The 12,880-nt window shown below is 46.8% G+C and overlaps 1 protein-coding gene across 2 annotated transcripts in view; it reads left to right on the top strand.

The window, feature by feature from the left end:
• The window catches only part of LOC129854404 (cGMP-inhibited 3',5'-cyclic phosphodiesterase 3B-like), an 86,938-nt gene that overhangs the window by 64,031 nt on the left and 10,027 nt on the right, over window positions 1–12,880 (top strand). Inside the window, exons 2-9 of one of the 2 annotated variants that reach the window (XM_055921413.1) lie at window positions 3,196–3,246; window positions 6,236–6,484; window positions 6,807–6,955; window positions 9,899–10,002; window positions 10,126–10,339; window positions 10,479–10,576; window positions 10,786–10,940; window positions 12,094–12,222. In XM_055921413.1, the coding sequence (XP_055777388.1) occupies window positions 3,196–3,246; window positions 6,236–6,484; window positions 6,807–6,955; window positions 9,899–10,002; window positions 10,126–10,339; window positions 10,479–10,576; window positions 10,786–10,940; window positions 12,094–12,222 (1,149 nt within the window). Of the gene's footprint in view, window positions 1–3,195; window positions 3,247–6,235; window positions 6,485–6,806; window positions 6,956–9,898; window positions 10,003–10,125; window positions 10,340–10,478; window positions 10,577–10,782; window positions 10,941–12,093; window positions 12,223–12,880 lie in introns of both variants that reach the window. The other variant, XM_055921412.1, reaches the window with a different exon arrangement.

Raw genomic sequence — 12,880 nt, 5'->3', positions numbered from 1 at the left:
CAGTGGCTAGCTAACAGGCCTGTGTATTGTGGCCATTGAACTCTGCTGTTGACCCACATTCCCCTGTCTGTGGAACTGTGTTTCATTCACTGTCAAATCATGTGTGAACAGAGCTTGGCATTTTTCGTGTGAGACAACGTGTTGAGGTGAAGAGGAACATGGAGTGTACAGAGAGATATGAACAGGCCGTGCGTGCGTGTGTGCGTGCTCACAGAGGTGTGAACAAAGCGTCACAAGGACACACGTGCCTGAGGAACACACTCCCTAGCTCCAGTCTGACAGCCAGGCCAGCAGCACGTCTCGACTGTGTCATCCACTACACTCCATGGCAGCCTCTCTCTCTCCCTCACTCTCTTTACCTCTCCCTCTCTGTCACTCCCTCTCTCTCTCCTCACTCTCTCCCTCCCCCTGACCCATCTCTCTCTCTCTCCTCCGCCCCGCTCTTTCTGTAAACAAGCAGATGTCCGACAAATCTTTCCTCCGGCCCTCTCCCGCCATCCCGTCGCCATGGCGTTTGGAGCATTGTTTGCTGGGCTCTGTTGAGTTGCCATGGCAGTGCTTATTTGCTTTACTAAATGTTTGGCTGCGTTGTACAGATTCTGATGACAAACACGGAGCATCCCGGTCTGATCAATGAAAGTGCCTCTGATTGGAGAGGAAGGAACGAGGCCTCTCATAGAAGCGCAGCACAGATACATTTGTCATCCAATCTAACCTATTTAATGGCCTCGTATTCTTTGTCTCTGGTGTCTTTTGATGCAGATAAAATATGTTTTGGGAAGACATTCCCTTGACATAAATGCTTTGGTTTCTGTGTTCATTCAGAGGATCTCTGGTCGCAATTCTTGGTCTCTGATACTCAATTATTATTTAGAACAACACTGGTATCACTCACACTCCCAGGGTGCATCACTCCTCACTACACCTGCTCTCACACTCTGTAGCAGTCTACTACTGAACACACAACCTAGACTAAGGGTCCTGTGCAATCACAAAGATATCCTTATTTATTCCGTTAGTTAACGCTAAGAAGCAAATATCTTTGAGGATTACATGTTGGATTAATGTGATTCATGTCAGCGTTTCCAGTTCTGTGAAACAAAGAGCACTGGAGAATAAATGCTTTCTTACATTGCAGAAAGGAGGTTGTTTTCCTATCCCTGCACTATGTTCCAGTGCATTGGGAACCAGTGAACTAACACTTCAGCATCAACCATGCACCAATGATTTACACTGTAATTATAAGATATGTCAATGTTCTAATGTTCTCTCAGACAGTTGAGCTTAGTGCATACGGGTCTACTTCAATATTACATAATGACTGTTTGGGATTGGGCTTTGTGTCTATTTAGATGTGAATTGCTGTGTGTTTTTGTGTTTAAGTCTGAGAGGTGGTCTGTGACTAAAGACTAGAGAGAGCAGAGGCCTTGAAGTGTGTCCATCCATCCACATGCCTCTAGCACACACCCATGTGGCCAGTAGAAAGACTACATGCTCTCTGAGTCTTGAGGGAATGAGTGTTTGCTCTATGGGTTTAACATGGTGACTAACCTGTGTTCCTTCCTCCCTGAGAGGACATGTATAGACCTAGTGATCACCCAGTATGATGGCAAACTGCTCCCAAGACACACTTAATTCAGTACAGAAGGTTCTGCTCTGTCTATAGATCATCCACAGATACTGTTGGGTGTTTGTTGCTATTATTTTATTCCCAGAAGTGGTAGTTTGACGATTTAAACACATTTATATGCAATATCCTACTTAAAATGTTTTATTGGAGTGAAAATACTGTCCAAAATGTAGCCGAACTAGTGAATTAAATAATATCAACAAATGGCAAAAATGGTATCGTTCTAGAGGTTGTACTGTAGATCTATCTAAACCAATTCACAGCAATTCAACACCTACTGTAGATCTAGTTGTTGCAGTGTGTCCTACGTAAACCTACGACCCAGTATGTGACAACGGAAGTTTAACACTCGTGGCATAGTAGCAGTTTGTCTGTGTGAGACTGTGAGCTCCTGTTTGGTGACTTTTCTCTGACAGATCATGTGGAAATGCTGGTCATTGACGTAATAGGGCCTAGATAAGATCTGAGAGGAACATTGTTGACGTTTCATTGTGGTCAGCTGGTCGAGGTGGTTTGCTTTTTGTGTTTTTCCTTTCTACAAAAGGCATAAGTTAGACACAATAGCTCTCTCTGTGTGTGTAGGCCTAAATAACACTCTACGGCAGTTGAAAGTCCACAGTTTGGTAATTCGTCTACGTAAGCTGTTTGACCTGGTTCTGTCATACCCTCGTGTGTTTACTTAAGGTTAACTACTAGAGGTGAATAAAGTAACAACACTATCTCATTGACCTCTTTAATATGCTACAACAGTTACACTATGACTAATGTTGTAAAATAGACTGTTTCTCATTGACCTCTTTAATATGCTACAACAGTTACACTATGTCTAATGTTGTAAAATAGACTGTTTCTCATTGACCTCTTTAATATGCTACAACAGTTACACTATGACTAATGTTGTAAAATAGACTGTTTCTCATTTTGGACCTGTTGTATTAGAACTGACACCTGTTGAAGCACTTCACCTCTTATGATAAAACAACAAAAGTTGGACTATTTGCAATAGTTGGACTACCCGGACTATTTGCATTGTGTGCCCCCCCCCCCCCCCCCCCCCACAACCACTGTTTTATGCTGCTGCTACTCTCTCTTTATCATATATGCATAGTCACTTTAACTATACACTAATGTACATACTACCTCAATTGTGCCGACCTACCACTGAACCCCCACATTGGCTAACCGGGCTATCTGCACTGTGTCCCGCTACCCACCACCCGCCAACCCCTCTTTTACGCTACTGCTATTCTCTGTTCATCATAAATGCATAGTCACTTTAACCATATCTACATGTACATACTACCTCAATCAGCCTGACTAACCGGTGTCTGTATGTAGCCTCACTACTGTATATAGCCTCGCTACTCTTATTTTTCACTTTCTTTTTACTGTTGTTTTATTTCTTTACTTACCTGTAGTTCACCTAATACCTTTTTTGCACAATTGGTTAGAGCCTGTAAGTAAGCATTTCACTGTAAGGTCTACTACACCTGCATAAGTATATATCTGTAACACACAAGGCCTAGCAAGGCCTCCTAACTGATGTGTGTGTTTCTCTCGTTCAGATGATCCTATGGGACTGGGACCTGAAGCAGTGGTACAAGCCCCAGTATCAGGTTAGTGTGCACTCTCACTCTCACTCTCTCACTGACTGACTGACAGAATATACTCATCTGGATATTGGTACAGTATATCATATACTCATCTGGATACTGGTACAGTATATCACATACTCATCTGGATACTGGGTACAGTATATCACATACTCATCTGGATACTGGGTACAGTATATCACATACTCATCTGGATACTGGGTACAGTATATCACATACTCATCTGGATACTGGGTACAGTATATCACATACTCATCTGGATACTGGGTACAGTATATCATATACTCATCTGGATACTGGCTTCATCTGGATAATGGCTACAGTATATCATATACTCATCCGGATACTGGTACAGTATATCACTGTTAGAGCACATGTGCAGTCTGTCAGTCAAATTAGGGTTGGGGATCATTTCATATTTTACTTTCATCCATGGAATGAATTGTAATAACATGAATAGAACTATAGATCATCAACCCTCATAGGGTAACAAGAATCCTCACAAGTGAATTAGGTTTCCCAGAGAGGGCATTGAATTGACAAAATGTAAGTAAAATGAGGATACTGAATAAAAATGGTATTAGTGTAGCTCACTGTAATTTAGTCATATTTCAAAGAATTGAGGCTGGAGTCAATAAGTAGAGCGGTGAATTATTTTAACTAACTCCAACCTTTTAGGAAATCAGATTTATCTCGAAACATTTTGGAGAGCCTCCATATAATCTTTCTAATCTAGTATACTGGCCTTGTGTTTCAATTTATTGTCAAATCGCTGACACACGTTTTATGCTAGGTCTACTTCATGCATCGTAAAATGGAAGCATCTGTGTTTTTTGTAAGCGTGTGTGTGTGTGTGTGTGTGTGTGTGTGTGTGTGTGTGTGTGTGTGTGTGTGTGTGTGTGTGTGTGTGTGTGTGTGTGTGTGTGTGTGTAGATGTTTGGACTGTGTGTGTAGGCCTGTGTATGTGTGCGTGTGTATTTTGTGCCTTGTGTGTGTTGTCATCCTGTTGTTATCCACAGTGTTTTGCAGACACGCTGTACAGGTAGATCAACAGGAAGCTGTGCTCCTCTGACTGACGTCTGCCCCACTCATCACTCATCACTCATTGTGGCCACAGAGCCGGGCCTTCAAAAGCAGCCTAGTTCTCCAAACCCTCTAGTATTTTATATGGGGTCTATCAGCACAGCAACAGTCAGTAGGATAGACAGGGTGAAGAGGGGGAGGGGTGCAGGCAGGATCTCCGTCAGCGTCATGACATACACACAGCCTCCTAGCTGTCTTCACTGGGCCAGGGAAGTGCTAGCGCTGCACATTTACTCCACACACAGGCACACACACCTGCACCATGATGCCCAGCTAGCACCATGCCCTGCCAGCACCATGCCCTGCCAGCACCATGCCCTGCCAGCACCATGCCCTGCCAGCACCATGCCCAGCCAGCACCATGCCCTGCCAGCACCAGGCCCAGCTAGCACCATGCCCTGCCAGCACCATGCCCTGCCAGCACCATGCCCTGCCAGCACCATACCCTGCCAGCACCATGCCCTGCCAGCACCATTCCCTGCCAGCACCATGCCCTGCCAGCACCATGCCCTGCCAGCACCATACCCTGCCAGCACCATGCCCTGTCAGCACCATGCCCTGCCAGCACCATGCCCTGTCAGCACCATGCCCTGCCAGCACCAGGCCCTGCCAGCACCAGGCCCTGCCAGCACCATGCCCTGCCAGCACCATACCCTGCCAGCACCATGCCCTGCCAGCACCATGCCCTGCCAGCACCATGCCCTGCCAGCACCATGCCCAGCCAGCACCATGCCCAGCCAGCACCATGCCCTGTCAGCACCATGCCCTGTCAGCACCATGCCCTGCCAGCACCAGGCCCTGCCAGCACCAGGCCCTGCCAGCACCAGGCCATGACAGCACCAGGCCCAGCCAGCACCATGCCCAGCCAGCACCATGCCCAGCTAGCACCATGCCCTGCCAGCACCATGCCCTGCCAGCACCATGCCCAGCTAGCACCATGCCCTGTCAGCACCACTCCCCTTTATTACTGACATCACTGGTCCAAACAGCCTTTCAATTACCCAGCATCAATGCCATGAGCTCAGCACCGAGCCTGTCTGCCCTTCACACTACCCTTCAATGCTGTAAGAGGAGGAGTGACAAACTCAGCCCCATCACAATGAGGCCAGCAGTGTCCTGTCACAGCTTTCTGACAGTCTACCTGCATATGTGTGATACCTGTAGATGTCCTGGGCCCAGATTCACTAAACACTTTTTACGCAAAAACTTAAGAAGCTTCTTAAGAAGAAGAAAAAGAAGTTCATTAGTGCAGATCCTCAAAAATGTCTTAAGAATTCATGATTTTTCTCATGAACATCTCAGATATCTTCTTACGAACGTCTTAACTATCTTAAGATGATTGTCGTTAGGCAACCCAGCCAGCTAGCTGTCTATCTAGCAATGGCAATCATGTTAGCATATTTCTAATTGGGATTACTGGTCTAAAATATGTTCTTGAAACTTTCAGATGAAGTTTGTGAGTCAATTGAACATGTTCAATAGCTTTCATTAGCATATTCTTTCACTGCCATGTGTTTAAGACAGGGGTTTAGCTATCTGGGAATTCCAAGAAGAAATTAAATAACTTTATTTTCAAGCATCTCATTTCTACTTAATTTTTTGCTTAAGGAGAAACATAAGAAGTAACATAAGAACATTTCCAAGAACCTTTTGGAGGAATAGCAACTTCTCTTAACTTTCTTCATAAGTCTATAGTTAAGGAAACAATGGCAATTAAGAAGGAATTTCTTCTTCAGAAGCTTTTGTGTTTGGTCATTTAAATCCTTTCTGGGTTCATTAGAAACAGTGTAAAGGAATGAGGAAAGGACACCAGGCTCTCTTCTTTAGTACAGTATCTACTGTATGTTTGTGTTGTGCTGAATGAGGCATCTCTCTGACATGTGTCCCCTTGTCTCCTCTATGTCTCCAGGGAGCGGTAAGCGGTAACGGAGTGGACCTGTCGGTCATCAACGAGGCCAGGAACATGGTGTCTGACCTGCTGATGGACTCGTCCCTGTCACCACACACCGTCTCGTCCCTGCGCAGCGTCAGCAGCCTCATGGGGACCTTCTCTGGCTCCTGTCGACCCAGGGTTAACCCCTTCACCCCCTTCCCAGGTTTCTACCCCTGTACCGAGGTGGAGGACCCTGCAGAGAGGGGCGACAGGAAGCCTCTGAAGGTGGGCCTTCCAGCAGCCTTCTGAATGTGATACTAGCAGGTCATAACTAACACACAGACAGAAGCCTGCTGAGACTAGCAGGCCAACACATTATCCACTAACACATTATCCACTTATACATGGTATCTTATCCTCATAATGAATGTTCCTCTTCTATGTGTTCACCAGTGTTACATAGACTTAGTTTAGTTGTTTTTAGTTGTACACCTGCTCTACTCTATGTAACCTGGTGGTGCGCTGAATATAGATCTGCCTTTGACTGTGTTATAGCATCATTGACCATAATGTAATAATGTCTCCCTCCTCCCCTCCACACACCTAGGGTCTTAGCAGCAGGAACAGCCTACCAACCCCCCAACTCCGCCGCGGCTCCACCTCCTCCCCTCTCCCCCCTCTGGAGTCGGCCTCCTCCCGCTGGGAACGCAACAACGGCAAGAGACCGGGACCCCACCCTGACCTTAATACGACCAGGTACGACCACACACACACACCCTGACCTTAATATGACCAGGTACGACCACACACACACACCCTGACCTTAATATGACCAGGTACGACCACACACACACACCCTGACCTTAATATGACCAGGTACGACCACACACACCTTGACCTCAATATGACCAGGTACGACCACACACACACACCCTGACATCAATATGACCAGGTACGACCACACACACCGTGACCTCAATATGACCAGGTACGACCACACACACCGTGACCTCAATATGACCAGGTACGACCACACACACCGTGACCTCAATATGACCAGGTACGACCACACACACCCTGACCTCAATATGACCAGGTACGACCACACACACTATTTATTTATTTTTTTATTTTTTTTATTTTTTTTTCTCCCCAATTTTTTCTCCACAATTTTCGTGGTATCCAATCGCTAGTAATTACTACCTTGTCTCATCGCTACAACTCCCGTACGGGCTCGGGAGAGACGAAGGTCGAAAGCCATGCGTCCTCCGAAGCACAACCCAACCAGCCGTACTGCTTCTTAACACAGCGCGCCTCCAACCCGGAAGCCAGCCGCACCAATGTGTCGGAGGAAACACCGTGTACCTGGCCCCCTTGGTTGGCGCGCACTGCGCCCGGCCCGCCACAGGAGTCGCTGGAGCGCGATGAGACAAGGATATCCCTACCGGCCAAACCCTCCCTACCCCGGACGACGCTATGCCAATTGTGCGTCGCCCCACGGACCTCCCGGTCGCGGCCGGCTGCGACAGAGCCTGGGCGCGAACCCAGAGACTCTGGTGGCGCAGTTAGCACTGCGATGCAGTGCCCTAGACCACTGCGCCACCCGGGAGGCCCGACCACACACACCTTGACCTCAATATGACCAGGTACGGCCACACACACCTTGACCTCAATATGACCAGGTACGGCCACACACACCTTGACCTCAATATGACCAGGTACGACCACACACACACACCTTGACCTCAATATGACCAGGTACGGCCACACACACACACCTTGACCTCAATATGACCAGGTACGACCCCACACACACACACCTTGACCTCAATATGACCAGGTACGTCCACACACACCTTGACCTCAACATTACTACACACACACAGTGACTTCAATATGACCAGGTACGACCACACACACACACCTTGACCTCAATATGACCAGGTACGACCACACACACACACCCTGACCTCAATATGACCAGGTACGACCACACACACCTTGACCTCAATATTACCAGGTACGACCACACACACCTTGACCTCAATATGACCAGGTACGACCACACACACACACACCCTGACCTCAATATGACCAGGTACGACCACACACACACACACCCTGACCTCAATATGACCAGGTACGACCACACACACACACCCTGACCTCAATATGACCAGGTACGACCACACACACACACACCCTGACCTTAATATGACCAGGTACGACCACACACACACACACCCTGACCTCAATATGACCAGGTACGACCACACACACACACCCTGACCTCAATATGACCAGGTACGACCACACACACACACCCTGACCTCAATATGACCAGGTACGACCACACACACACACCCTGACCTCAATATGACCAGGTACGACCACACACACACACCCTGACCTTAATATGACCAGGTACGACCACACACACACACCCTAACCTCAATATGACCAGGTACGACCACACACACACACCTTGACCTCAATATTACCAGGTACGACCACACACACACACACCCTGACCTCAATATGACCAGGTACGACCACACACACACACACCTTGACCTCAATATTACCAGGTACGACCACACACACACACACACACCCTGACCTCAATATGACCAGGTACGACCACACACACCGTAACCTCAATATGACCAGGTACGACCACACACACCGTGACCTCAATATTACCAGGTACGACCACATACAGGTGGGACTTCAGAGTTCAGATACCAGGTTAAAGGTTAAAGACATGCCCCAGTAATTTGGCGACTAATAAGTATTTTTTAAACCTCACGCTTTTGGCTGAATGTGTCAATGTGTAGTTCATGCATGCATAATCTATGAGCAGAATTACTGTCTTACCTCAATTAGCCATGAAATTTTCCCTACATGACATTTTCCCTGCATTTACCCCTATGTGGGCTATCCCCCTAGCAATTTGAGTTTTAGCAAATGAGCTTCAGTCCCTCACCATTTGAGTGACAGCTAGCAAGACACTCACACAGTAGAGAGAGAAACGGAGTAATGATGTGGTGCACATATCTGCATATTTGCGAGGTATTACGGAGTTTTTGGGGACCACTTTTTGCTCACGGGCACTACTTTCAGAACTCAGAACTACTGGCTTAAAGGTATATAGAATATCTTTCCAGGTCAAGTCATTTTCAACATGGCACACTCCCCATCTTTACCCTGATATAAACAAGCAGGCCCTCCCTCAGCAACACATTCTTTGTTACCTACCATCTGTCTTTGATTAAACTCCCTGGAGATGTGTTTCCCCTTTATATCCACAGGGGGGCAGTAGTGGTCAAGCTCTGTAAGCTGAAATGCCTAACAGATAATGACCATAACATTCCTTCATTCTCTTTGTTCCAACACTGTTAAGATGACTCACTTGATCTTTTAGGGATCTTTGTCTTCTTCAACGATCCATTTTCAACATTGATTTTCATTGTCTTACTTTGAGCACCTAATGAGTCATATAATTAGTGTTACTGTATGCTATGTAACATTTCTCTAAGTTCATCTTTATACATAAGAGCGGGTGTGAAAAAGTTTAACTTTATAATGGTGTAGATTGAATATGAAAGCATTTTAACTGATGTTGTCTCATTAGTTCTAGCAGTAAGTGCCATGTTTTGTGTGTGTGTGTGTGTGTGTGTGTGTGTGTGTGTGTTCCAGCACGGGGTCTCTGTCCAATGGGCCCAATGCTAACCTGTTGACCATCCCTAAGCAGAGGTCCTCCTCTGTGACCCTGACCTACCATGCCGGGCCCAGGAGAGCAGGTGAGACCATGAAGATTTACTGTACACACAGGTCTGATACACTGTGTGGAAGTGGAATGTGTTTTTAAGTTGTTTGACTATCTCTCTCTCTCTCATTTCTCTTCCATCTCTCTCGCTCTACAGGTGCGTCCCCCATTCTGAGTCCTGTCAGCTCCCCGAGCCACAGTCCTCAAGGGGGAGGTCTCTCCTCCCAGGTCACGCGCCCCCCGGTGGAGTTCCCCGACACAGCTGACTTCCTCACCAAGCCCAGTGTCAACCTGCACAAGCCCCTGGGCTACATCCTCAGCTCCCCTGACTTCCAGGGGCCTTACCGCAACCCCGCGGCCATGTGCACCAGGTAGGGCAATTTACTACCCCCTTCCCCCTCCATTATCTTCTGGTGTTGTAGAACCAGTTCAGCTGTAGAGTAGAATTGCATTTCACCATGTGTGTTGATGATGATGGCGGCTGTATTTGTCCCTCTGCTCACCCTGTAGCTGTGGTCGTCAGATGCTGAAGAACATGCCCAGTATGGAGGCGGGGGAGGGACACCTGCCATTCACTGGTCATGCTGAGGCCCAGCGCAGACGCTCAGGTATGACACCTGCTGGAATGTAGCCTCACTCTGTACAGACATAGGCTGCACAGTGTTTTTGTGCACACACCCATGGCTTAGCTTAAAGTTTCCACTCTTAAATGACTGAAAACCATTTGGACATGCTGTACCAGAGAGTCAATTCATTAGAATAATGCGAAACCAGTGGTCAACTCACTGTGATTTGCAATGTGTCTCCTCCACAGCAGGTGAGGGGTCAGAGTTCATGGGAGAGGCACTGATCAGGGAGGAGAGTGTGGAGGCCGAGTCGACGGGGGACAGGAGTCCAGACGCAGGGAGCCGGTGCCAGACAGACAAGAAAGAGCAGAGCCCCACCACAGAGCAGCAGACACAGGAAACAGAGGTACACAGTGGTACAGTATGCTAAGGGTGCATTCCCACACAAGCTAACGGAGGAGTATGAGCTATGTACCATTTTGAGAGTGTTTTGGTAGTGCGTTGTTTAGCACAACCTCATGCAACCTGACACGCCTCCCCTCCGCTACTCCAACGCACCTTCCCCATTGAAATACATTGTGTTGGCTCTGTCATTTTACTCTGTGTTGCCCTGTGTGAATGCACCCTACTGCTAGGCTAACATCCCCGCGCTGCAGACTTAAGAAACAAAGGTAGGCTATGCTGTTACATAACAGTAACTTTGAAGGGATAGGTCTCAGTCAATGCTAACACCTTACAGCGTTCGTTAGCCTTCCTGTGTGTAGCATTGCTGCCGCTAAACTATCCCAGCCAGGAGACTCCCTCTGAGTGAGAACACACTCAGGCCAACACATGTAACAGAGTAGCTTGCTATATGATGTGTTCTCTAGTTAGTTCTGGGAACACAGTAAAGGTTTTCCTCAGATACTCATTGAGTGCATGTCTTTCAGTCTGTTGTGATGTATCTAACAGCCGTGTAAATCCAGTGTGATGGGGGTAGTGTTGATCTGGCTCTGTCCTGGAATGCCCCCGCCGTTTACTTGGGCTGTGCTCTCACTTTCATTATTGGACAAACCAAACCTTGTTAAATCGAGCCAGCTGTTAAGACAACTGTGTAGGGTTCATCTGAGGATTCTGTGGGGTAATTCAAAAGTGAATTATTCAAAAGCAACGCATACATAGTCAGTCTGGAGCCTGCTTTCATCCCCTTAACAGAGGAATAAGATTCATAAGATTTACAATGTGGTGTTTTGGATAGTCTGGTTGTCTACGGGCCTGTTTGTGTATGTGTTAATGTGCGTGTGTTTTAATGTGTGTTAATGTGTGTGTTAATGGGTGTGTTAATGTAAACGTGTGTGTAAATGATGCGTGTGTGTGTTTTAATATGTATGTATGTATGTGTGTGTGTGTGTGTGTGTGTGTGTGTGTGTGTGTGTGTGTGTGTGTGTGTGTGTGTGTGTGTGTGTGTGCATGTATGTCTGTGTTTATCTAAACGTGTGTGTGTGTGTGTGTGTGTCTTAAAAATGTGTGTGTTTGTGTGTTTAAAATGTGTCTGTGCTGTTGTCCTCTCCTGCCCGTAGGGTGAGTTCAGACTAGACCCCCTGCTGGAGAACCACGATGACCTCATGGAGAAGATCAACAGCTGGAACTTCCAGATCTTTGACCTGATGGACAGAACAGGAGGGAAGACAGGAAGAATACTCAGCTACGTCAGTACAAGCACATACCAACCATATAGCAACCATCTATCTGTCATTACGCCATGATCTGTTACATCAGGTATTCCCAAACTGGGGGCAATGCCGTCGGGTGTACTCCAAATAAAAATATGATTCACATGTAATTTTTTATTGTATATATTATTCTTTTTTATCTTCACATTTTTCAAACAGTCCATTTATATTTTCCAACGGGGCTATACATTTGGGTGAGTTTTTCTCTCTCGCCTGAGTAGCCTTGTTTCACTGCCAAAAATAAAATGAAACCATCTATTGTTCAGCAAAATAACAACACAATGTCAAATACAGGTAGCCTAGTCAAATAATTAACATCCAATCACATTAACCTTTACTTTCTCATGGGAATTCCACTAACGGTCCTTATGTAGCCAAATGTAGCTGCTGGTCATGTTGTTATCTGTACTGATGGCGCAAAAGCCATGACAGGGAGACATAGTGGAGTAGTAACGCGCATGCAAGCATTGCTCCCGACACCACTTGGGTACACTGCAGCATCCACCGAGAGGCTCTTTGCTGCCAAGGGAATGCCTGACAGCTTGAAAGACGAGCCGGGTTGTGACAAACTCACGCTCATTCTTATGATTAATAAATGTATCGTATAGTGTGTGTGGCAGGCTTACAATGATGG

This window comes from Salvelinus fontinalis, chromosome 4 (genome assembly GCF_029448725.1).
Source record: "Salvelinus fontinalis isolate EN_2023a chromosome 4, ASM2944872v1, whole genome shotgun sequence".
Classification (NCBI taxonomy): Eukaryota; Metazoa; Chordata; class Actinopteri; order Salmoniformes; family Salmonidae; genus Salvelinus; species Salvelinus fontinalis.
Note: the sequence above shows the minus strand (reverse complement) of the source record. Positions and strands in the feature narration are given on the sequence as shown.